This window comes from Phalacrocorax aristotelis, chromosome 2 (assembly GCF_949628215.1).
Source record: "Phalacrocorax aristotelis chromosome 2, bGulAri2.1, whole genome shotgun sequence".
NCBI lineage: Eukaryota > Metazoa > Chordata > Aves > Suliformes > Phalacrocoracidae > Phalacrocorax > Phalacrocorax aristotelis.
This window is the reverse complement of record NC_134277.1, coordinates 38757804-38785172: the sequence shown is the minus strand read 5'-3', so window position 1 is coordinate 38785172 and position 27369 is coordinate 38757804. Positions and strand designations below refer to the sequence as shown.

The window sequence follows — 27369 nt, the reverse complement described above, 5'->3', positions numbered from 1 at the left end:
TAACTGACATACCACGCACTAAACCGAGCTGACTTTCTACCCTGCAGTCACTAAGGCTACAACACAGTGCAAAATGAACAAAAGTCTGTACAAGATAATGAGAATCTTCAATGGAAGCCCTATGGGAGTTCAATCAAGTCCTTACTGCACTTCTTTCTCAGCTCGGCATTTGTCTTCTAGCACGGCACTAACAATAGCAGTGCCATACCCTTGAAACTCCTGCCTAGGAGTAATACCTTGATGCCAACACTGTTGAGCTCTGTCTGAGGGGCATGAATAAGAGGAAAAAGCAAACACAGAAGTGAAGTGAGAGCAAAATTGGGGGAATTGCCAAGTGCAGGTGCTGTGTTTCTATGTGCATAAACTGCAACTCAGAGAACAAAAAAGTATATGAATTAAATTTTTTTTCACCTTTATATTTTTATAAGTAAAAAAAAATATCAATAAAAAGCCATATTACCTCACAAAGGAGGTTGTTCATATGTTAATCTTTAGTAGCACCACATGACTTTATTATATTGGAACTGTGCTGCTTTCCTGTCATCCTTACAGACATTAATGATGCCCCAAAGCATATATTTAGCCGGGAACTTGATTAAAATATACATATCCAAACCTGGGTTAGGTGAGACCACCACATGCAATCTTCTCTTTCATGGAAACAAAGGCTACTCAGTACATGAAAATGGTGACAAGTAACAAACAGATAACATTTCATTCCCACAGAAAGCCAAAGAAAACCTTTACACCACGGAAGTAAAGCATGACTTTCATCTAGGATTCAGAATCTGCTTCTTTTTAAAAATATAGATTTGCCTTGATTGTATGTACACACAGAATAAAACCCAACACTTTCAATCTACCTTAGAAAGATAAGAGTTAAAGTACCAGCACTCAACCTCAAAATTACCTGTAAGCACAAGTGTCCTGTATCTGCTCCCCCCTTGCCCAGTATATATAAAGTATAAAAGCAATCGGAAATAACTCCTTGAGCAAATGGGGGTGCATTTTGTATCCCTCTCACAACACCATTCATGCAAAAATACAAATTTGTCTGTGAAATTTTTCTCATTTAAGTAGCAGCTGACTGAACTGCCCTGGACACTGAGGCTTCCATTTTTCCTGCTGTTCGTGAGCTAAAAGATTTGTTCTTCTGAGAATCCACGCAAATCCCATCAAATCTTTGGTTCCTCCCTCTCCTCCATTAAATAGAAACCTTTTCTCCAACATCTTTGAGCATCCCCGTGTTTAAAATGGTCAGAACTTCAGCACTTGGCTTTATGCAAGGAAGATACTGTAGTGTTCCCTGACATTTCAGGGATTCAGTTCCAGATATGCCAGACCATCCAGGCGCCCCAGAATCTAGAAATTCTCTCCTGTGCTCACCGCAACCTTTAGCCTGAAATAATCGTTTCACTGCTAACCAACTTCACCGCTAGGAACAAACACAAGGAAACAAAGTTACAGCAGGATAAAAGATCAAAATAACATCAGGGTCCCTAGATCAAAACCAGAATGTTGGACTGAACTTGGAAATAAACCAAAAGCCTGCACAATTGATGGAGGCTTAAAAGTATCAAAGGAGCCAGTAGGTCTGTTTTGCGCCAACCGCAGACTCTGTACAAACTTCAAGGGAAATTCTATATATCCCAGAAGGCAAAGGTGACCGAAATTCACTTGGGCTCAGCTTTCCCTCTTCTGCTATAAATGGGCTTGCACACACAAAGTCAGGCAGATCCGCCTAAGAGAATTCTTAGTGGTGGAAAGAACAGAAAACCTGCAGGTAGAAAAGTGACTGTTTACCGGTGGTAGGAGCCCAGAATAATCAGCCTTATTCTGAGGACACATACACTTAGGTATTTTTCATAGATAATGGCTATGAAGAACACTTTCACCACTTTCTGTATAGCCCTCACAATTTCCTTGTTCAAACAGGGGCCACTTTTCCCAGGTGACCAGTTGGTTTTATCCATTGCTCTGCCCCATCTCCCCAGACACTGAGCAAAGGGAAAGGTCAGAGGTTTTGAATCATTTAGGACTCTTATGCTAATAGACAAAAACAAAGTACAAAACTGATGAAAATTACATAAGGCAAATAATAGGTCTTCACTAGTGGAAATATATTTTGTCTTAAAGAACTCCACAGCTTGCTTTTACTACTCCCATACAGAGGATAAGTTAAATGGGTTCTCTCGCTCCACTAGAAGTAAGCAGTAGCTTTCAATTCAAATGTGAGATGGTAATTTTTTGGCTTAGAAAAAGGTATTATTGCCAATCTTAAACCAAAAATGCTGTTACAGAGCAGGCATTTCTGGCTGTTGTTCCAGCAGCCACGGAGAAAACGCTGAAAATTAGTACTGAAATTCATAGCTGTATAAATTATGAATCAGCAGTAATGCCAAAATTTTCTAAAACTATAGCCAAGTTGATCAGGAAATAAGATGTATGGTGAAAGCACTACTAATCCAGTGCTCTTACAAAGCCAGCAACATTCAGTGATATCGAATATTGAAGCATGCTCAAAGGAAAATAAAACGCAGCACAGCTCTCCTGGCAATCCCCAAAGGCCTTTGGAAGCTAGTATTTGAGAGACTGTGCATACTCCAGCCTTGACACCCAGCCTGCCAAACCTGCTTGCCTCTCCCCACCCCAAAAAAACCCCTGACTTGTACACTTAGTCTAGTTTTACAAGTTTTTTTTTACAATGTTACAGCATATTCTTCAAGGTGCGGAGTTAGTTGTACTGGGGTTTGAAGTCAACACTGAGATGCAAATAAGTATTCTTCAAAAAAAAATGCACTCGCTATCTAAGGTAATCCAATATATTACACTTACATAATTTTGAAGTTTACTGAATTTTAATGCCCTGAGATTTGTGGCTCCTCTTTTGGCCAGGATGGTTTAGCCCTGGCATGACATACTCCTGCTAATGTACAGATTATTGTATTAAAATCCTACACCACTCTGCAAGGGAACTCACCACAAAGCTACTGGGAATCATGCAGGCAGGAGGTGAGCATCCCCTAATCTGATAGATTTTCATTGCAACCATTGACACACAAGCCACACTGCACTGAAGATTTGAAGATACCCTGAAGGATTCTGTCTGCGTAAGTACTACCACAGAAATAAGATAACCCTAATTTCAGAAAAATTTAATTTCTCTTCAGCTTCATTGCACAAGAAATATTTCCTTATCCAGTGGCCAAAGCTGAACTCTAGAAATGTTGGAACGAAAATTTAGAAATCCTTCTAGGACAGCACTCTGTCTGTAATTCAGAAGGGCCAGCACAGCATAACATTGTATATCTACCTATTTCAATTACTGCCTTAATACATCCATGAAAATAACATAAAAGGGGAAAGGAAACAATACGGTGGGTAGCTGCACCTGGTGCTCTGTTGTTCTCTCCAGTACACAGAAAGATCAGAGAAACAAGATCCAGGAATTAATAACGTCAGTGTGTTCACTCAGAGCAGGCAGCGAGGCCTTTTTCCAAAGGAAATTTAATCTGATATATTTTCTGTTTGGAACAATCCTAATTATTTTTCAGTAATTCTAGCTGACTAGATACAAATACATTTTTCAGTTCGGTTTGACATAAAGTGAAATGGAAGAGTTGGAAGAGAAGCTTTCAAGACAAGCCCAGTAAAAACAGACTGTACAGAAAAGGAGTTTATTGTCTGAATTGTGCAGCTTCTGCTAGAATTGTCATAAGGGAACTGTAAACTTTAGCCTTACAATCAACAACCCAAAAGGATTAAGGAAGATTGTAAGCCCCCATTAAATGGAATGAAGTAAAAAGCTATGTTGAATTTCATTACTTCTATATATTTTTTTGCCTCCAAATTTTTCTTGAAGAAGTTTCCACTTAGATCAATTCCTGTGTATAACTTTCCCTCTAAACAGGGCAAATTATTTTACACCAATGACTCTTCAGCAATTTAAATTTGGAGAACGTTCTTTTTGAATGGCAATATTTATCCACCTTTTTTACTACCTTTCTGTCACTTTCTTACTACTACCTTATCAGGCTCTCTGGCACTAACATTTTCAAAGAGAAGCAACTCTTGGTTTTGCAAAAAGTATCATATCGTAAAGCCTGTTGCTAATTTTGTTAGTAGGAATAGCAGCAATGTAACATCTGCAATCCCCAGGCCAAGGACCGGCCAATTATAGTCACTCACTATGTAGATACATAGTGAAAAGATGGTCTTCTCCCCTAAGATTTTCAGTCAATGGCATTCAGCCTGATGGATGGGACAGGCTTCATGTGACAAACCTATCCAGCACGTTTAACCTCACGAGTATGTTCACGTGCTCTGGCTGTGTGATAAGGGAGGAGCAAAGACATTCCTCAGAAAGAAGCTAGCAGTGCACAAGTCCCCAGAACATATTCCACATGCGCTGCCCATGTTTCTGAGGCTCTCCAGAGAGGTCACATGAATAGTTTTGGAAGTCTGCATCTCCTTTTGTCACTCAGTCACAGAGCCATGGGGATGCCAGCGTAATGGCCACTCGATGGATACACATTCAGCCACATGATGGCGAGGGATTACAGTGCCTCCAGGACAAGAGAAGAGCTGGGAGCAAGATGTCAAAATCATTCAAAATACCAGAGGGGCAACGACTAGACAGGTCTCCATAGAAAAGGACCCTGGCATCATTACAGAGCATAAAATGAACATGAATCACTGACGCTGTCTGTTGCAAAAACTGCCAAAGCCAGGATGCCATACTGGGATATAAAACCAAGAGTGCAGCCAACAAAACAATTTAGAGTAATCCTCTCCTTGCAATGTCTACTTGGAAAGCCTCTAGCTGGAATACCGAGTGTGGGTTTGGGCACCACGTCTCAAGAAAGACTGGAGCAAATAATCAGAGTGAGCAGGGGTTTAGCAAATGTGAAAGACATGAAAAGTGAATGGCCTAAAGAAGAGAAGGCAGAGAGGGGCTGTAGCAGAGAGGTATGAAAAAGGCCACTATCAAGAGGAAATAAAAGAATTTGTTCTCTGTGTGCTTACCAGACATGACAAGAAGTAATTGGCTTAAACTGCAAAAAAAGAAGATAGATCTTAGAACTTAGGAAAGTGTTAAAAATAATTAAACACAAAATAAATAAGCAGAGGTGGTAATGAAATCTTCAACCTTGAAAACCTTTAAGAAGAGGATATGCAAACATCTCATCTCGACACAGGGCTAGCAACCTCTTGAGTTTCTTCCAGCCCCGAGATACCATGACCCAGCCTATTCCTCATCTCTGCCTGGACTGCTCTCAGGAGACAGGGATCAGCAGGGAGCACACTGAATAGGTTGTATAAATCACATATAAAACCACAATAATACCATGTCTCTGCCCACCTCTGTGAGGCTCTCAGGAGAGAAGGCAGCAGGGAGAAGGCAGTGCAGAGTAAACCGTTCTGGAGAAGAAAGGCAAACCGTCAAGTGATAAACTGGTCACCACTTACCTAAAAAAAGTCAGTTTAAATTTATCAGCATAGCGAAGCACCAAATTGTGTTTGATATCTTCTAACAAAAAATTCTGCGGTAAAATTTACAGCCCTGGGGAGAAGGTAGTAGTGGAGCTCTTCACTATTAAGAAGAATATAAAATGAAGGACAAAAGCAAAGAACACAAGGAATGCTTTTATTAACTTCTGCTCAAAGCTGGACAACTTCTCCGCTCTCATGGCATGCTGTAATCTACGGAGAAGGTAAGATGCGTAATGACCCTTTCGCAGAAGGATAACGCGTCACAAAGAAACGCAGGAAGCTCAGCAGCTCTGATTGTTACTTACTGCAGGCTGATTTCCACTCTAACAAGGTTATTTATATCATTTTTAAAGACAAAAAATTTTAAAAGAAATGGGTTTGTTTGCTTACTTGCTTGTACCAAACTTTCAAAAGAGCTGCTGCAAGGCATCCTTTATGAGGGTATTTTTAACCTGGGTTTGTTTCCTATCTATGACCTTGAGCAAACTGTCCAGCAGCCAATAACCAATATACCAGACAGAACACTGTAAACTCCAGAAGGTAACAAAAATCTTCCCCAACACAGACATCTGCTATTGCTACTAACCAGAATATATTTCTGTATATATTCAGCTCTAACAGAAAAAAGCAAGATTTAACAAAAAAAAAACAAACCCCAAATATTTTCTGACCTAGTAAAGAAAATAATGTGCTCCTGAACATGAGCTAAAATAAATTGAAATAAATCTTAATCAAGGAGGCTGCTGCTAAATAGTCAGGGGAGAGAAAAGTCAAGTTCAAACAACTTCAACAGCAAAAGCAGGGGTCATCTATTTTGTTATGCAGCTTCCATTCACACAGTAAGGGCATCGTTAAATGTAAGAAGGAATATCAATGTTACCTTGAATGAAAGATGAAGAATTTGAATATAGCATTTAAACTGTGCTCCCTTTTTCCAAGAATTATGTGTTGAGTCATTTAAATGGGAGGAAAAATATCCCCAGCAGCAGCAGATAAATGCAGTAAGCTGTATCAAGGCTCTAAATGCTGCTTGCAATTCTGTAACCAGCGAGAAGGATTTAAAAATTCCTGACACAAGCCACAACAGTCCACAGCGCATCTGCACAAACCTACTGGTGTCATGTCACCTACCTTAATGCACCCCAAAAGCTCTGTTTCCTAACCAGCTCACTGCTACTATTTGATGCAAACATGCAGCCCTTCAGCAAGGTGCCTAGTGATGCACTTGGGAAGTGCCAAGCGGACATTTATAACCAACCTGCTGGAGACTGGTTATAAACTCGAGGACGGGCTGGAGGTTTGGAAGGAAAATCAGGAAACAACTCATCAGAACTGAGAGTGGATGGGGTAGGTGGGAAGTGAGGAGGAGGGGGCCTTAGACAAGCCCCTGCGTAGCGTCGTGGGGTGTGAGACACACTGCCACTTCATTACACTGGGAGAATGCCTGTGCATGGGGACAGGGGAAGGATGAAAGCAAAAATCCAAGGAGAAATAATAATATTCATTCAGTTAATCTCCTGTCATTTATTTTATGAATACTTCTGCTCCGTACTTGAGAACAGGAGACATTTCTCTTAAGTCAGGCTATCTGCAGAGTCTGAACAGGAATAAGGGAGCTTAGACAGCACTGGCTGCTTTTCCTGAGTCTGGAAAGGGTGGAGATCCTATTAGCTCCTCTGCAAAATACTAAGTAGGAGAATATTTCCATATGATGAACAATCTGGTAACCTACAAATGCTTTCATTTCAACAAAGCTGAATATTTTGAGACCTATTTATGAGATATACTATCAATAAAAACATCTCTATCACATACACACACACACACTCACTTATTTGTACAGGGTAGTTGACATGTTTGTGTATAATAGTCATGACGGTACTTCAAACAGATATGCAAATATTTTGGAAACGAAGGATATATTATAAATCTACATTGCAAACCTTCTGAATTTTCATTTTGAACCCTGAAATTCAGGAGTCCTTATTTGAACACAATACAAACTCCACCATGTTCATGACCACTTCTCTTCGATGTTCCAAATAGACCTGTACCAACTGGCTGATGTGTTCATTCATTCTGTGTGTAGGTATATACGTACATATACAGGAAGATAGGAAGCAAGACAGGTGTATATATAAGAAATATAAATTCATCAACTGTTCAAAACTCTGTGTTCTTATCTTAAATCTTGAAAAAAAGATATCAGACACCTCACAGAGCATCAGTCAGAAAGCAGAGAGAGTGAGACTCCCTTCTACCTATTATTTTAACCAGACACAAGGAATACTGGCCTAAATTGGAACAGATATGCAAATCTATACAAGCACATAGGATTTTCACCTACACACAGACTTACTGATGAACTACTAAGGCAAGATATGAAAAAGGCTTTCATTTATTTTGGCTTGAAAACTATTTATATTTGACATCATGTCAAAATAAAGAGAACTCGGTGAAAAGACTGATATGTAACAAGAATAAAAGGAAACAAAATATTAGGAGAATAGCAAAATCATAACCACACATACGTATCACACACTTCCAAGGGAAAATGGAGAGGCGGGTAAAACTTCCCAAAAAAGCTTTCAACCAAGACCAGAGGGATAATTAGCAAGCTCATCAGTCCAGAAAGACAGCTACATACAGTTTCATTAGTCAGAAGTTGCCATCTTGTCTTCCAAAAAGATGGCTTTAACTATTCCATTTCACAGTGATTAATAAACGCACCAACTGGTTCACACTGTATTCCTCTGATGAAGATGAACACCAGTCTAATTTGAAAATCATAACTTAGAACATTAGTAAATCAAACTTGATTAAATTCAAGTGGAACAGACAAACCTCTTCTAGTTTTGTTTAGCTGTAGCTACTTAAATGAAATATTTACTATCGTGTCTACAGAATAATTAGAAAGCTTTCTCCTCCATTCAGTAGCCAATGGACTGTTAAAATGAAGATGATGTGGCTTCATCTGAGTGCTCCACCACCCTACTACTGCAGTGGGGTGAGACTTTATGGATTTTAGGAGAGATGAGATTTGCTGTCAGTCCTTAAAGTGCCTTGGGAAAAAAACACACTGGCAACTTTCTCTGGTGTGATGAATATAAGAGAATTTTGGGCAAGCAATAATCCAGTCTCCCTTATTTCTTTCATCCACTGCTGCAAATCACAGGCATTCTGTGGGACAAAATTCACTATGGAGACACCACTGAAAAATGATACCGGGTGTCAAACCACATTTTAAACCTAACAGAAAAACCTGCATGTGGCCAGCTTAGAGGGATGCTGGATACAATGCATTTTGACATTCCATGGGTCCTCTGCACCAATTTAACCAAAGACCCTTCCTGGCCCTTTTCAGTCCCCTCCAGCACAGCCAGGCTTTCTATTTTCGCTATGGATTTCAGCTGAAGAACTTTCCTCCTTTTGTCAATGTCTATTCAAAATTGCTCTTCAGCTTCACTGCAACCCACAGACTACTGCTGTGTCCTCCTTGTTTCTATCATAAAGATAGGATTATAAAAACACAATTAAAGCAGCAGCAATATTATAAGAATTTGAAGATATAGGCTCCATTAAGTCTTACATGTACAAACATTTTCATTAATGAAAATAGGTTTCAGAACAATTCTCCTCATTTTCACTCAGTTGCTGGCTAATGGGGTCTCTTGGTGTGTCACTGTGCGCGTCCTGAGGTTTCTTTCTAAGGAAAGATAATATTATGAATTATCCTAGATAAGCCCTCAGGACTGACAGTAAGAGACACCTTCTCATGGTAGTGTCTGACTTTTTGCAGTAGAGTGATTTGAACAAGTGCCATGAAAATTCCCATTTACTCCCATTATTTACCACCAATTTCATGACCAATTTCAATGCCTATTACAGCTCTCTCGTACTTTACCACAGTATAGACATTGTTCTTAGAAAGATGAGGGCAGAGGAAAAGAGGAAATATTCAGCTTGTAAAGGTCACTAAGTAAGCAGAATAAGGGAATTAATGGAAGACTTATTGCAATGATTAAATACTTATTATCCAGTCAGATACACTCTGCAAACATCTTCCTAAGGCTTAATTTTAACAACCTTGCTCAAGCTTACCTAATCACAAGCTTTTTCTTACATACCAATATAAAACATTTTTGTACCTGAAAGGACTGACAAAAGTAACCAGCATTTTTAAAGCACTTTTCAATATCGCTATTGTTTAAATGATGCTCTGCTAATTGCATTGTTCTTAGCTTGAATCCCATGCTTCAGAATAAACTCTGAGGATAAATGAGTAAAGGAAAATTTGCAGTGGTTCAGTTTTGGTGATGTGCAATGATCCTGTATATTCTCTGCTGGTAATGTACAAGATGGCAGTATCATTACAAACCTGCTAGTGACCACTGCAACAGTTATGTTCTGTGAAATGTCACTATTTATACACTGTTTTGATAAAGCTGGGTAATTGATACCCAGAGAGTCAAAACAGTTCCTGACCCTCTGGATGGTTAGAGTGAAAGACTCTCAGCGGTCAGGTCTGAGTATGCCATCATTATTTTAGTCTCTTACAATCACTTAAGCAAAAAGGAAATGGGGTGGGTTGTTTTTTTTTTCAGAGAAAAGTCTCCCTTTTGTAATCATATTTGCTTTTAATCAAGAAACCATAATTTTGATACTTTAAGGGTAGAGACAATAATTTCTACCACTTCTGACACAACTTATTTGGAATTCAGAACGACAAGGAAGGCAATTAACTGACATTTTTCTACATAATAATATAAGTTAGGGCTCTAAGGCTTTGTCTACACTAGGGAAATTTAGATGAGTTTCTCAGTGTTGCTGACACTGACTTGGCCAAGGCACTGTTAGGAATATGCAAGGTCTAATGCAGACAAACTCACCAGCCTCAAAAATTGCTGTCAGCAATTAAGGCTTTCTTTGAACATAACAGGAATAGCATTCACAGGTATGAATATCTCTCCACAAGTAATCCAAAAACTCACAGGTAAGAATTGCTCCCTCTTCGACGGAAATTGATAACAAGCCTATTGTTTAACCAACAACATTCCCAAATAATGTCACCATCCTTCCTTAATTCTTTTACTTTGTTAAAGCCTCTATTTCTTTAAAAGATATTTTAACATTGAATAGTCTACTCCTGAAATATTTCTTAAAACTAAGAGTTCTTTAAAATGTTACTTTCGAATAAAACCAGGAAGTTCAATGCTTGAATTATTTTCTGAGAATGTAATCTTTTATCAGTATTTCTGCAGCATAAACCCTGAAAGATGCTTTATAATGTGAATTCCTTACAACACGAATCTGGTTCTTCGGTGCCTGTCATCGCACTTGCACAATATTTAAAAGCTACTCCTCCACCTGAATAGTGCTTTTAAACGAAATTTTTTTCTGTTTAAAAAATAAATCATTAAAACATTGCTGGGAGGAATACGGTTACAAATTAGGATATTGGCAGAAATCCAGTGTTATTGGGAAGATAGGATATTCACACTAGTTCTGCTGCCAGTGGTGATTAATTAAAAGCCGTTAGATACCTGAAGCCCTAACAGTTCATTCAATATGATTCCCATTGTAGGAATGACCTGCTTTTGCTGACAAGATATTTATGCAGGCAAAAAATAAAAAGGAAAGAAAAGGAAAATCACGATAGCAAAGCTCAAAGACACAAAGATATAAATGTTCATGTTTTATTTACGGTCCCAGCTTTTAGTCTGGTGGTTTGCATATCAGGAGAGGTGATTTCTGTCTCCACAGTACAGTTAATCAAGAAATCCACACAAATCAGATGGCAGAACTGCAGAGATCTGAAGCTAAAACCCCTGTGACTATGGGGTAACAGAGAGGTAATGGAAGAGCAAATGAATGCAGAGAATGTGGAAGATTGCAATGGAAAAGATGGAGGAATGATGAAAATGCCAAGTGCTGGAGAAAAAAAAAACCTGCAACCCTTCACAAGTTTATCTGTTGGTGTTACAGATTTTGTTTGCAGCAGATGCTTCAAGTTCCTTGCGAACAGTGCAGAATTTGGCAATTATGAATTAAAGACATCTTCCCATACATGTGAAGGATTTAAAATTATTTGCAATTTTTACATTTGGCTGAAGCAGTCTGAATCCTGAATTATACAACAGAACACCATCAACGAAGTCCAGTTCCTATAATACGGACATGGAAAGATAAATCTTTCTCCCATCAGTCACACATCCTGCTGACACCTGCTCCCCAGATGTTGGATGAGCATCACATTGCATACTAAATAACTACCGTATTGCCAATTAATACACTTTCACATACAAAATGCAAAATTAGATTTTGAGATCTTTCTATGTATCTGAAAGAAATGTGGGATCTTTAGTGAGGCAGGCCTATACAATCATCAGATTACACTGAAGTCCAACTAGAATCAAGAAAAACAACTCCAAAACACACACCTTATAGTCTGTGTGCTAAGGAAAAGCGAATAGGTGTGATAGGAACATAGTGCTGAATTTCCTCTCTAAACCAACCTGTGATGCTCTATAAAATCAGTATGTAGCTCTACTTTATATAAAACTGATAATATGAACCGCAAGGAACAATCTAGGTATCAGGACACCCCACCTGCCCCCACCTCCACAGCTATATGTAAAAATAAAGCACATCATCAGAGTTGTAGTGTTTTCTGATTCTTGGATCAGAGAATCTGTGTTTCTAGCAATCAGGTTGTGAACACATACAGTAGAGTCTCTTATTTTCAGCTGTTTAACTAAATTAAAAAAAAAAGTCAAACCAAACCGGAATAGTCTTCAGTCCATGAAGTGAGCCACTAAAAATGGTTAATGAGTCAGAACCAAACCCAGATTATGTGAATCAGACAGTTTTTACTTATTTTGTTATGTACTGCTTTGCCAATTACATATTAATTTGGTTAATATAATATGATCTTAGCGTCTTTCTGCAAATCTTTGGAAGTGACCTGAATAGGCACTAAATATGTATGGTGTTTAAACATCAGGCAAAGGGAGCAAAGTCTAACTTCAGTTCTTGAGTCTAAGGAAAGAAGTTCAATACAGCACACTGGTAAAGAGTTCGTAGCTGCACATATACTCCACTTGTGTAGATGATCTTGTTTCTAGAACAAGAATACAATTGCTACTCCACTTTAAAAGCACATTTAACCTTGATTCAAATTTTCACTTCTGGAGGCAAGGTAAAAATGCTTTGAGTTAGCATAATAAATTTTGGATTAAACTTATTCAGACTAAGTCACTTGTATCCCCACAAAGATGAGTTCAAATTGTAGACAAGGCTTCCAAAGCATTCAATGCTTACTAATCAGATTTTCTCAAGACAAGTTATTCCTCAAAGTAGTTCCAGTATGAAATAGATAAATAAAATGTTAGATAACTATTATCTCACACAAAGCGAGAAGCTCCTCTAAGGGCGCACTGGAAGTAAATAAATTGTTTACCTTAACTATTTTCAACTATATCACTACTAGTTTAATACCTGTTATGAGATATTCATTTAGTAAAACCCTTAACGTACTCTTCTTTAGAGAATATCAGCCACAGACACCCATCATTTGATCTGCATGAGAATTTTGGAGAGGAAGGTCTTATTAAAACCCTTCAGCACACATGCACTGAAGTCCCACAGGGCTACAGCGTGCTCCTTCTCCCCGAGCCTTATATTTGACAGGGAGAAAAGATGACATGAGGGTTCACCCACTCTGGTGTTTTGCTTGCCCTTCTCAGCATCCTGTGTATATGTCTTGGGACGATCCTAAACTGACAGGGGTTGAAGACTTCCAGTCTGAGGCCAAGACCCTGCTCTCCCTGCCCTGAAACAACTGGTAGATGGCACGTGAGAGGAAAATGCAACAGCCTTTTAAAAAGTTAAGGCACTGGTTGGACTCAGGAAAACTGGATTAAATTCCTGGCTTCACAGTGGATCTGCTTCACAACCCTGGGCAACTACCTGTGCATTGGTACAAAAACTCCCGCCCCACGCAAAACCGTATCTGTTAGTATTTGACAGACACTGCGCAAGGGCTCTACTTCAATGGCTACGCAGTGTGGGAAGCAGGTCAGAGCTCACGATGATATTTGAGAGTAGGGCTATATATCATGCCGATGAACTGCGGTTTCTATCTTCTTCCACATCATCTTTCATACCTCCGGCAGTCACTTCATGCGTTTAATATTTCTATTACTAGTATTACATGTCTATTTGCACAAAATTTGTCCCTGACATTATAGATGATAAAGCTATCACAGCTTTATTGATTGAGCAGAGACATCTACATATGTTTTCCATTACTATTACGCCATGCAGGTTGAGGAACTGACATATTTAAGTAGAAATGGAGAAATACAGAAAAAGAGAACAGGGAGACAAGATGACTCAGCCAAACCTGCAGCCTTACACATTTCTAAATATCCTGTAACCTTTGAAATTCCTGTGACATAACCAAGCTTTCTGGCTATTACGTCAGTATTTTAACTTGAACATAATCCTTGGCAGAATGCATTCAACAAACTGGAGCTACATGTATCATGTTGAAACATATCACACAGATGTTAATACGCAGATGCAGGAAGAAAATACACCTTCATTTTGACAACGAAGCACAAAGCTTCAGGCAGTATACAGAAAAGCACACTAAACAATGATTAATGAGCATTTGTCTAATGGAGGGGCTTCTAGTGGTAGAATGAGGCCTCCATGCCTAATTAGCAAATATTAATCTGCCTTAATTAATCAACCTTAAGAAAAATTATTATATAAAATAATGGCTTTGAAAAATTAAAGAAAATACTACCCGCAGAGTGTACAAAAGTTTTTTTGGTAATCATATGCTGCTGACAATTCATCAGATTTAACAAGGTAGAGCAAAACAAGAACTAACCTCCCGAGGACAGATGATTCTCTTGGGACGTGGCGCCTCTTGTTGCAACTGATACACTGTCAAACACAAAAATGTACAGACCATTAGAAGATGGCAAATTACAAAAACTTTTATTGAGATGAGTCTTCTTAGCCAGAGGCTGCAGAGAAAAATGCAAATATAAAGAAAAGGACAGCAAACGGAGGTATTTCAGTGTATCTGAGTCATTTATATGAAAATCAGTTGTTGACCTGCAAACTAACTAAAGTGATCATTGCTTTAACTTTTAGAAGTATTATCTCCTTTTGTACTTGTTATTAGATTGCTATACCAGGGAAGACAAGCTAGAAAGATTTACTAGGTGTATCTCAGGATAAAATCTCACTTTTGCATATACCATGCTGTAACAGCTCAAGAACAGACTTCTTACCAGTAACACCAGCAGTTTTTTGGATAGGCCAAGCAGAAGTTCAGCACGTTTGAAAGGATTCACCACAATCTCATAATTTATTTCAAGATTTGCTGGCAATTACTGACAAGCAAGCAAACATTCCTTTCAGAGCAATTACGCCCTATTCAAAAGGCCCTGGATCAATTTTGCAAATCTTCTGAGGGCTGGAGGAGAGAGACCTGAGGCTAGGGGTAGTCGCTGAACCCTAGCCCCCAGCCTCTTCACTGCATGTATTTAATGAGATCCTCTCCTTCCTTTCCAGTCCAGAGTCGTGAAAAGAAGCTGACATGCAATGACAGTAATCAATTCCAGCACAGACAGACTGTCTCTCCATAACTCCAGTAAAAATCCCAGAGGTTTGGACTGCGTCCCTTGAGAAAGGCCTTCTGTATGCTGACCTCCTTGTATTTAGAAAGATCATGTCGTGTCAATGAATATTTTTAAAAGACCGAGTTTCTAAAACAGGTCTCTTCATAATGTTTGTGAAGCTCAGAATTATGCCCCAAAAAGTGGTAGATTATGGGAGGAATATAAATGCCTGTAGGTTTGATAAACAGCGAAGCCCTGTTGCAGAAAGTGAACTGAAATGGTAGGTGTTACTCTTCAGTACCTTCTCTCACCTTCTGCACCTTCTCTTTAAATGGGGCTAGGAGGCTAGGAGTAATGAAATCTGAGAAGTGGGGAAGTCGCCAGCTTGCACCCAAGTTTGTCACCCAGGGGATGTGAAAGCTTTGGGGGCTTCTGATCTCTGGTAATGTCAAAGTGGAAAAACCCATCACCTCTCCTTTTCCTAACCCAGCCTTCATCCCTGGTTCCTCAGAGGGGCACAGAAAGAGAGTTCATAATTTCTTATAATCCCTATCACTTTTAATGCATATGTACGTGATCCAGCTCTGAATCTGTACTAAGGCTTTGGATTAATCCTGCATCATTCAGCACTGCCAGATCTCCCACTACTTTTGCACAAGATTCATGATAACACGTGGTCCTTCTTACCTCTTGTAACTGTGTGACTAAAATTCAAAGCCTTCCTTTTACTCTTTTGTGATCAAATGACTTGTGTATCCAAAAGAATTGCCAAGCAAAGTGTGAAAATTTTGCTTCAAAAACCAAAGATAATTTTTTTAAAACTCCTGATTAGTCTGGAGCCCAATACCATGACTTTAGAGTCCATTTCTGAATGTCTGAAATCAGCATAACCATTGATTCAGCAAGTTATTGATGTTTAATATTAAACATATCCAAGAGGAAACCAGTAACTTTTTTCTTCCCCCATACTTTTCCAGTAGAGAGAAGGAGCTCTAAGGATTCAAAATATTGCAAGAATATGACTGCTTCCTATTTAAAGTAAAAGATCTATTTCTCCAATTTATTAATTTTAATTGAAAAATCATACTTCATAAAAATCCTGTTTTTCAATAATCAAACCTGTTAAATATTGACTGACATAGCAAATGAAGCTAGTGGAGCTGTTTCTAAGATAACCTTGATAGCTGTGGTGCAAAACAAGTTGGTCTGAAGAATACACAGGAAGCCTACGATGTGATTTCATTTCTAAGAAATGAGAAAAGCAAAGTGCTCTCTGAAATGACCAAATGGATCTCTGAGGCTGATAGCACTGGAGAAGCAAGGGTAGGGAGAAGAGTCAGCATTTCACAAAACAAAGGAAGGAATGACTAACAGGAGGGGGCAGATATATGAAAGACTTGAAAGCAAACACAAAAAACTGGATGCTGATAGGATGCAGGGATTCATGATGAATGCAAGGAAGACAAATCATCCTAACAACTGTATTTTGGATAGACTGGGAAAGGTTGCTGCCACTCTCAGGCATGGGTAATTAATCTGCACAATAATCTGAACTGAGAAAGATATCTGATTTAGAAATACATCAGAGGAAAATGTAAAATTATAAGTATACAAATAAATAATAATAATGATGATGATGATAAATAATATGCTGCCTTAAATGTGCAGGATGAGAAAATGGCCCCAAGTAACAAGCATAGTTGAGATTGTGAATGGTGGTAATCACAGAAAACATTATGAATGGAAAATGGTTTCCTGGGAAAGATAAAGAATTTGGATTTGGCCGTATTAGCTTTAAATTGAAAGACATTAAACTGACAACCCAGTGGAACTACTGGAGAGAGATGCAGAACTATTGGAGGGAGAGAAGACAGACTGGGAACAGAAAGAAAAGGACTGAGAACAACCAGTGGCATCGTGGTATGGGATGCCAAGCAGTTCAATGGGAGACAAGAGAGAAGAGAGAGATAGGCACACAGCTGCCAAGGATGCCCAGAAAAGGCACACAGCAAGGCAAGGGTGGAAGAAGTAAAACAACAGTGAAAGAGCAGTTCAGGGAAAAACCAGGAAAAAGCAGTATCTCACAGACTAAGTATTAAGGAGCAAAGCAAGTGTGACCCTACCAAAAGCTGTATTCTTCTCTAGAAAGGTTCTCTCCTGTTTCTGCTTCAAATGATTGCTATATGAAAGCCTGCTAATGGGCTATGAATACAAGTGCAATATTATGGCTAAGGTGACTTGAGAAAAACGTGCCCTACAGCTAAGTTCCAATGAGTGTAGACACCTCATTAAGTGACCTCATTTTCAGAAGTGCTGAACATTCTGCAGCTCTGCCCAATTTCATTACATACTTTTTCCGAAGTGCTGGGCACTCACACTCTGGCTGACATTGCTGAGACCCCAGCAGAGTCCAGGGGATGGTCAGAAGTTCAGAAAGCACATGCCCCTCATTTACTTGCTCGAATAACAAACAAGCCTTGCCTTTCTGCCTCGTTTTCCCCCCCTCCACCTCTGAAAAATCTTAAAACAGAATCCAATGTATAAGGATATGGTTAACTGAAATAATAGGAAAACACACTTATATAATACAGTGTTAAACAGTGATCGACATCTGACCCAGTCTATTCCAGCATTTAGAACTTTCAGGCAGGATAGAGACAAACCCACTGCAATCATAGAAAAGATGATACTTGAACACAATGATGCATTATTACTTTAGCTCTGAGAAAATTAACCTTATAAAAAGTCAACTGCATGCAAAAAGAAAATGTATTATTACTGCTTAGAGAACAGCATCAGAGTGGGAGTAGCTTTTTGTTCAGCATCAGATGCAAATGAAATGCACAGTAATAATACACAGTAAATATTAGACCAAAAAGCAGCACTGCAATAGAAAAATGCAGTAGCTTTTAATTGGCCCTTGAACATTTTTATCAGTTTCACAATTCAGAGAGTTTGTCAGCATTCATAGTATCATGATCACCTGGGATCCTATAAAGTTAACAAAACTTTAAATTATTATTGAATTTCTAGGGGAACATTTCTTTGAGATGTAAAGTAACTAGTCAGAATATATATCTCTTTTGTTCCTGCTACAGGACGAGTCTTGTCTCATGGGATGAACAAGGTAAATTCTACAACATGTTTCAGAAAGGACTGTCTAATTCTGAAATCTGATCTAAGAAACAAAGGGGTAACATGCAAAAATCAGCACTTACTCCTTTTCTGCCAGGGAAAAAGGACTATCACCAAACTCTTCACACTTTTTTCATGCTGCAGTGTGTCAGGAACTCAGGCTTTCTCCTTTAACTCACCTATGACTAGTGTTCAGTGATGTTCCAGCAGAGAGAAATTCCTATTATTGCTTTTATAAAGCAGCAAAGAAACATGCTGCCTTCTCTCTGAAAATGTTTCACAGAGTTCCTTAGTTTTACCTCCTCAGCCTCATCTCAGTCAGGCATTTATCCACGTGCTGAGCTTGAACAATATGAGCTGTCCTACTTCTGCAAGATTACTCACATGCTTAATTAGGAACCTAAGTGCCTGCCCGAAATAAAGCCTCAATTTCTAACAAAACGGAGTCTCAGACACTGCGCTTATTATTTGATGAAGGGCAGAAGGCAGGGAAACTTTGCGAGGAGCTGAAGCATGGCATCAGCTGATGTTCTGTGCCTTGCCACATTGCTTCACACCAGTGTACTGATCTTAAATAATGCAAATAAACATTGAAGTAGCATTGACATTAGACTCGCTTGTCACATGCCAATCTCAACAGTGGTAAAAGGAGACAAAGAGCGGTTTTACATCTCTTCAAAATTCAAGCATGTAGATGCTTTAGCTGGAAGTCAAAAATGACTATGCTGTTTCAGCAGTCAAACAAATTGCCTACTTGTCACATGAAGCAGGTAAGACCATTGGTTCTGCTCTAAGAGGGCAGTGCAGCGCTGGAGCAGGTTACCCACAAAGGTGGCAGAGGCTCCATCCCTGAAGGTTTTCAGGATGTGGCTGGATAAAGCCATGGCTGTTCTGCTCTAGAGTCATGCTTTGTGTGGAAAGCTGGATCAGCTCACCCCAGCAGTCTCTGTCAACACGTTTGTAATTCTTATCTTCCTTTCTTTACTACTTCAGTGATGGTAGAAAGACAAAATGCCATTTCGCATAATATTCCTAACACACAGCAGACTACAAAAAGAAGTCTGTTATTGGATATTTATTTGTTGATCTGTTACTCAAGTGTAAATGCAGTCAAATCCACTGCCTAGTGACTGCTGGCTGCTAGTAACTTTCCAATTTTTTCCCCCCAAGTTCCTTCCTGGTAATACAAAATTATTCTTGCCATTTCTTTTAGTCTCTGTATCCCAGGGCTATCAGGAAAAGTCTGAAAAACCTTGTGATCTGTGAAACCTATATACCTTCTAACAATTTGTCATAAACAAGTGAGGATCTTCAGCATTAGAAGTGTCCATCTTTTCAAAATACAGTTGAAACAACCTTGTACATTATCCTGAAAAGTAAGGCTTGGATTCTGAAAGCTGTTCCACTTTGATCAGCGCTTGCCCATGGATATGTGCAATACTGTTTATCTGAATACTTTGCCTGCATAAACAGGAAAATCTGCCTTTGTTGAGAAGCTAGAAGGATTGAAGCCTTGATCATGATGTCAATAAAAGGCACCTAAATTTAGTTCATCTAAATTTATCCAGGACTTAAAAAAGAAATCAAAACTGTATGCAAAGTATTTTGATAGTATGTTAGCAAACTTTAAAAGTTACTAGCTAAAATACACTTAAAATAATTGTTACGTAGTCAGTAAACACAAACTGCTAAGATTGAAATACGTACACTAAGTTAAAACTGTAATGAGACAAGACAGTAGATTGCATCATAGATTAATGTTATTGTTGGACATAACCTCTATAATTAATTTACCAGATAGGGATTTCTCCAGCAGAGCAAAGAAGCATACATTACCTAACATTGCAATGAAAAACTTAAGTCTGTGGCTACGCAGCCTCAGCAGTAAATCTCTGTAACCTTGAACTCTTTTCTGCATTTTGGAGTTGTGTAACTTTTTCCAAGGTCATTCATGCGTGTGGTTCAGATGCTGAGGCCATGACTTTGCCATTACCACAATACTGGCAACCTACATATATCTGAATAGGAAATGACATATTCATATTCTATTAGTTCATTCTGTTTTTTTTTAAATTTTTAAAAATATTTCCTTGGACTATTGGACTATCAGGAAAAGTAACAACACCTTTTTGCTACATGCAGTGATCTGTCTGCTGCACCAGTGGGGCAACTAAGAGAAGGTAAGTAAAGACATGTGCTTATTCCCTGAGTCTCTAATGAAAACTTCCTGCAAAAAAGAGGAAATATCTGTCATTTCAAATTCTGGTCTCATCAGAGTCAATGGGAGCTTTTCCATTGATTTTGAGTAAGCCAAGTTCCTCTTCTAAAAAAACCCACTCAAGTGGCTGTTTCTTTCCAAGTGCCCAGGAAAGTACACTGGAATGGTCCAACTCAAATAAATACACTCTTGCTGACGTTTAAGGAAGTTTTTCTTGTACCGCAACAAAAAATAAGTCTATGGAAAACAGTGTTCTGAGAAACAATTTTTGTAATTTAATGGCATCCCTAAATTCTGGTTGAAAAATTCCCAGTCCCTTCTGAGGCAGAATGTCATTCTTAGGTTACACAGAGGTGATGCCTTTGAAGGCAGCAAGGTAGTTTAATGTGCATAAGTGAGGCCAACAAGTTTATTCCAGTCATTAAAATTATACATGTACATGCATGTAACTACTGTGATCATTGTCTTTTTGTAGTTACGTTTTGTTAACGGCACTGTACTGAATTTGAAGTTGCCACAATAAAAGAGATGACTTTTGCTTAGGATACTTCTGTATCTGAAAACAGCAAAAACAACCCCTCCGCACCCAAAACCACAAGTTTCATTAAAGTTCCAGTAAGGGTTTAAAATAAAATGATCAAATTTAAAGGTCATCTTTAGTAAGGGTTTTAAAAGCCAATATTTTGTCTTAGATCTGTGCTATTTTATTAGAAAATAAATTTGGAACAAAGCAAAAAGAGCATTAAATATGTACTTCTGCACTGCACTCTATGTAAATGGTTTTTCTAAAGGCAGAGAGGAAGGTTCAAAGAACTGATAATGGTGTCTCCAATTTCTAAGCCACCACTTCAAAAATCAGCTTCTATTGCTAGGATCAAAAATATGATTATCTTAGAGTGATTTGGTGACCTGCATAAAAAGACAAGTATACTCAAGCCTGACCTTTACTAAACACATGAAGCATTAACCTCTACCTCTGGAATCCTTCCTGAAAATCTCAGCAGAGAAACCATGAAACACAGGACTTGCACACTTGTAAGGCAACCCAGAGTCTGGCACTCATAACCCTCCTGCACTTGCTCCATGGAGAACCAGAAAAGTTCAGGTTTCGCTGCTGTCTCATACAGTAATTTCTACAAGCATCTAGTACATTTATGTCTTTTTCCTAAACAAAGAAAGGGAAAAGACCTAACAGTGACACCTTAGTAAGGTACTAAGACTAGTCAAATTCCTGGTATACTCACAGTATGATTTCCATATTGGAGGCTGGTATTCTTCAGCATCTGAAATAGAAGAAAAAAAGGGGGACAGAATTCAGTCAATTGGCCACTGGGTCAAACTGTCAGCATGCATTTTTCTGCTGAGGGACCTCAGCTTGTCAGCAAAATTCATATTTCTTTCCCTAGAGAGATACTAGCTCATTTACAGTACAGTTTCCTATGCGAGAGAAGAATATAAATTTCAACCACTTGTGGAACCAATGTGCTTCTTCCAAATTATTCAAATGTAACAGGAATTAATTTCTTACCAATTTGCATATAGTTTCCCAACTCATCAGTATTATTAAAATAATTAACTAGACTGGTAACTACGTTCTTTATTTACTTTACTTGGCACGATAAACAGACAAATCACTAGTGGTTTTCAATCAGGCTTCTAACCACACTATTAAGATTTTAGAATGAGCATCAATGAATAACACATGCCTTAGCTAAAGAGATGCACGGCTCAGGCTGGACTTTGATGCACAGACCCGACAGTTCCAACAACGAGATTCAATTACACTTCTCGAACCCACTAGAATATGTAATTGGCATATTTTTCAGAAACTACATCAGCAAAAATAATAATAAAAAGTTAGAAATAGGAAAGACTGCAAAATCTGCAACTGGAAACAGACAATCATTGCCCTTATTGACTGAAGGGGCACAAAGACAGTTGGTGCTGGGTAAATTTTTGGCAGGGGCACCAGAGCTTCTGTGTTTAAAAGTGTAAGTTCATAGAATCTGAGCTAATAAAAACCCCTATCTTAAAAGCCTAGTGAGCAAAATGCTCTCCAGGCTGGGAGGCAGACTTCTGCAACTGGAGGGCATAGCAAGTGTATGATCCTACTCCACAGGGAGGTTTCCAGCTCTCTGCAAAAAGGCTGTTGCTTCAACCTCCAGAAATCCCAGAAGAGGCCAAGCTTGAGTGGTAGGAGTTAAATAAGTTACCAGCCACAAAGGGTGGGTACTAGTTTGGCTCTAAACTGCCATGCTGCCAAACACACACATGGAAGAGTCATTTACAGGGGGTATGTCATTAACCTCTTAATACTGTGCAAGTTAATGAAGGTGTTGGGTATTTACTAAACTTATACTTATGTTATGCTAATGTAATTCAATTATAGTTGCATAGCTCATGCTCCCTGTCTATTTATATACACACAACCACTTTAACTATATCCCTGCAAAAGTTTGTTTACTAGGAATGTTAATCATTAACTACCATCTGCCACTTTTAACTCTATTGTTTTAAAAAAAGGGTATACCTAGCAATGATCACAGTTACTGCCTGGAATAACGCCCTGCAACAATTTGCAGAGATATTGATCAGCAGACCCATTCAGTTCCAGTTTCAACTGTATCCGCTTCACAACTTTGGCAAAATTTAAAACACTCCCAGACTAACAGAGTTATACCATGCTGTGGCAATCCAAGAGTAATTAGCTTGCAAGTTCATTATACGTAAGGATTATTTTAAATTATATGAAGCTATTCATGAGACCAGTGAAAATTATTCATGCAAAAGCTAATTTTTTCTCTTCTTGCATTAGAATGGTAATATATTACTCTTTTTTCCTATACATCTGTTGCTCCACATATAGTTTACTCTAACACCAGAATATTGTGTATTAAATTCCTCTGTCATACTTCTGCACTACTGCAAGAGAATTTCTGAATTTGCCTGTTCACTTAATATATTTTTCCAATAGGAGAAACATTGAGATAATGCAAATATCTGATTATCTATACTTGTAACTCCAGAAAAGGAAATACTTGAGGGAGAAACAATGACAAACCGCCAAGTACCAGTTGTTGCTTTAGTCTTCCAAATTAATTAAAAAGAGCACAGTAAATTGAACACTGAAAGCAATCTACAAGTGGCCATAAAGTGCTTCATTAGCTTGAGACAGACTGATGATGTGGAAACACTGCAGCCTAGGTGGAGAACAATCATCCAGGAGATAGTCATAAAACAAAACTCCTGGTGATTACATTAGATTTGTCATGGTTATGAATCTGTCAGGCCAGGAAAGAGTGGACAGAACCATTCCTCAACAGCTAAAATAATTCTTGAGGGCAGCACACTTGGAGGAAAACCATGGGTCACTGGCTCCACATTCACCCTTATGAGGCAGTGCAACATCCTCTGTGATCCCTTCAGCTGATAACACACCCCTAAATCAGGGAACAAAACTCCATATAGGTGATAGCATTAATCCCATTTCTGGTCAAGCTATCATGCATGACATTTGATGGCACCCATTTGTAGGGAAATAAAGAACAATTAGTTTAAATACAACCTGGAGACAGAGGTCACACTTAAGGATCAGGAAGATGCTTAATAAAGCCCAAATCTAAACCTCTTGCTCTCTCTGTGGAAGGAGGCCACTGGGCCCATCTAGACGTGGGCCATGTACTGCTGAAGATACCATTCTACACGGCTCTCAGCGTGGAAATTAGCCTTAGGACAGCGATGACCATGTCTGAGTCACCCCAGGAATACACTGACTCTCCTCCTTGTATGATACAGTCTTAGGAGTCCCATCCTGGATGACTAGATTAGACTAAATGTCAGCCCTTCTTAAGTCAGAGATCAAGTGAGACAAATCTTACCTGAGCAGACTGGATTATTATTATTTGCCCTTTTCTGAGATTTCTGCTGTGCTTCTTTTTTATTTGTCCTCTTTTACTGTAAGGTAGCTCTACTCATTAAATTGTGCTCTACTCTCTATCACTGGACTAAACACAGCAGGTTCACAGAAATTGCCACAAACAGTTTGGGTGGTTGGCTCAGTTACTATGAAACACACCTCAACTCCCACAGTTTCTGCCTTCACTTCTGGTAACAGTCTCAGCAAGGACCACAGACCTCAGTTTTGAGCCATGCAGCAAAAATCAATCAATCAATCAATGAATCAATGAATGAATGAATGAATGAATGAATCAATCAGACTTGGCACAAATGACAAGTGTCCACACTCAGCTCTCATTAAATGATATTCCTAATATGAACTTCAATCATCATGCCTATCACAACTGCGACTGGCAGCATGGGAAAAAGGATTCACTGAGATATCCTTAGCTGACAAGACAGGATCTCTCCTATTGCTGCCTTCTTGAAGGGTTCACACTTCCAACAGTGACTTCTTGTCTAAATTCAGAGATTGAGCCGGCTAAGGTTGAAAGCACTTGTCACAGGAGAAACTCAGAGCAGAAGGTGAGTTTCAGTTCTGAAAAACTCAACAAAATGTCACAGGGCCAGCTATGAGACACCTTTCTGAATCTAGAGAGACTCACCATAAAAGAATTACAGAATGCCCAGTTTAGGTCTTCTTTATTGTTTCAAGTCTTACCCATACTGTATCAGAAATGACCTTAGCAAAGCCAGAAAAGCTATGCAGAACTCAGGGAAAGACTAGAACTGGCAAAAAAGCCTGAGAGACTTCCACGAACAATATTACAGGCACTATTGTTAACTAAAAGCTTTGAAACACACCAGTTGAGAAGGTTAATAATTATTAGACCTAAAAAAGTAACTAGAAGTTAGTTGTATGCTAAACAGAAAGGCAAAAGGAATGGTGAATGCTGACTCTTGGATAATATTGCAGCTACCAGAAGGTTTCTCACTGCATGCATAATTGACGTGAAAAGATACTGGAGAGAACCATCAAACCAAAAATGAGACTATGGAATTGGAAGCTGGGAGTAAGGAAAAGCAGGTTAATTCTTCACTTAATTTGCTTTACTCTTCACAGAGTAGAGAGGATAAAAAGCATCTTAGGAATAAAATATTTTCATAAAGCTGATGGAGCACTGTAGACCTGTATAAGTGTAAAAAGACTACAGTAAAGGGAGTACTGAAAAGTTGACAAACCTTTAAGCAGACAGATAACAAGTAAAACTATGTAAGTTTTTTTTTAAAGAAACAAGAAGACAGAAGACAGTATTTCTGCAAATGATGTGTGGTAAATGGTTAATGCATTACTCAGAGCCATTCTTAAGCAATTTCTGAGAAATGGGCTTACGTTAATTACATAGTAAGTAAAGTTATCCATGGACTTCAAACCTTGTTCTTCACCATGCCTGGCTTCATACCAAAGGTGGCACCTTTCTGGATGTAGTTGTGCAAGACACTGGAATGACTGAATTGCTTTTCACTACTTCCTTGTACTTTGTGAAGGTGATGACGTAATGCCAATGCTTGTGGTTTTGTGCTACCAGCACTGGCACTGACCTAGCTAAAGCAGGTCTAATAAGATACTGATTAAGCTAAAACTTTGATGCTTCGAAGTAGCAAGAGGGCTAATGTGCTAGAAAGAGGAAACAGTTTTACAGGAAAGATCACATATTATGTCACATGAATCAAATATTTGACTTGTAAGTAACAATTCTAATTATACGGGGAACAGTAACAGATTTCCGTACTGTAGCTATATACCATGTCCAGTTCTAGATATTCTAAAAAGTGTTAATGATTCCTATGGTAGGAAGGAATTATGCAGAGTAGTAGCAAGACAGCTACCAACGGGTGACCATCATTCTTGGCTAATTTCTTCATAGTCACTGTGAAAGAGGAGAAAAGGTTTTTTTTTTCTCTTTGTCCTTACTATAGGATTATAAAAAACATACTGCAGTTCACCTTGGAAGAACTGCCTGAGCCTGGAGTTTCTGCCACCATTGTCTGAAGTTTGGACTTCCTTTCCAGTAACAACTAATTTTAAAACTCTGCATGTGCAAGAAAACACACTTGTGTGTGAGGAAGAGCCAATTTGGAAGCCACTAGCTTACTGGCAGTGTGCAGATAAATGATTCACCGGACGAATAAGTCTAGTTACTAAGTTTTTCATCTTCCATTGTTATTTTCAGGACCAAGACTAATAATTATTAGTATTTTAATGCCTTTTGTATATTTCCTTCAAAGAGATTTTTCAGTTTTACCATATACACTTTCATATTTATAGCTTTGTTTCCAAAACATTAAGTTAGCATATATTATTAAATACCTTTTTCTTATTTTCATGTATGTAATTATATATATCTAACTGTTGAGTAAAAGGCTACGTGAAGATGAACAGTGTTTGTACTCTCTGGAGGTCATCTAGTCCAACCGCCCCTGCTCAAGCAGGGCCACTTACAACCACTTGCCCAGGACCGTGTCCATATGGCTTTTGAGTCTCTGCAAAGATGGAGACGGCACAACCTCCTCGGGTAACCTGTGCTAGTGCTTGGTCATCCTTACAGTGAAAGAGTATTTCCAGATGTTCATACAGAGCCTCCTGTGTTTTATTTTTGCACCCCTTGCCTTTGGTCATGTCACTGGGCACCACCTAAAAGAGCCTGGTTCTGTCCTCTTTGCACTCTCCGTTCACGTATTCATGTGCTTCGATAAGATCCCCCTGAGCCTTCTCTTCTCCAAGCTGAACAGCCCCAGCTCTCTCAGCCTTTCCTCATAGGAGAGATGTTCCAACCCCTGCATCACCTTTGTGGCCCTTTGTAGGAGTCTCTCCAGTATGACCATTTCTCTCTTGTACTGGGGAGCCCAGAACTGGACACAGTGCTCCAGGTGTGGCCTCACTGGTGCCGGGCAGAGGGGAAGGATCACCCCCCTCAACTTGCTGGC

The 27369-nt window shown here is 38.9% G+C and overlaps 1 protein-coding gene across 1 annotated transcript in view; it reads right to left on the bottom strand.

Moving 5' to 3' along the window:
- The window catches only part of CHN2 (chimerin 2), a 164227-nt gene that overhangs the window by 74183 nt on the left and 62675 nt on the right, over positions 1-27369 (bottom strand). Inside the window, exons 2-3 of the mRNA XM_075083145.1 lie at positions 21729-21767; positions 14393-14448 (exon numbers count right to left, since the gene is read on the bottom strand). Coding sequence (XP_074939246.1) covers positions 14393-14448; positions 21729-21767 — 95 coding nt within the window. The remainder of the gene's footprint in view (positions 1-14392; positions 14449-21728; positions 21768-27369) is intronic.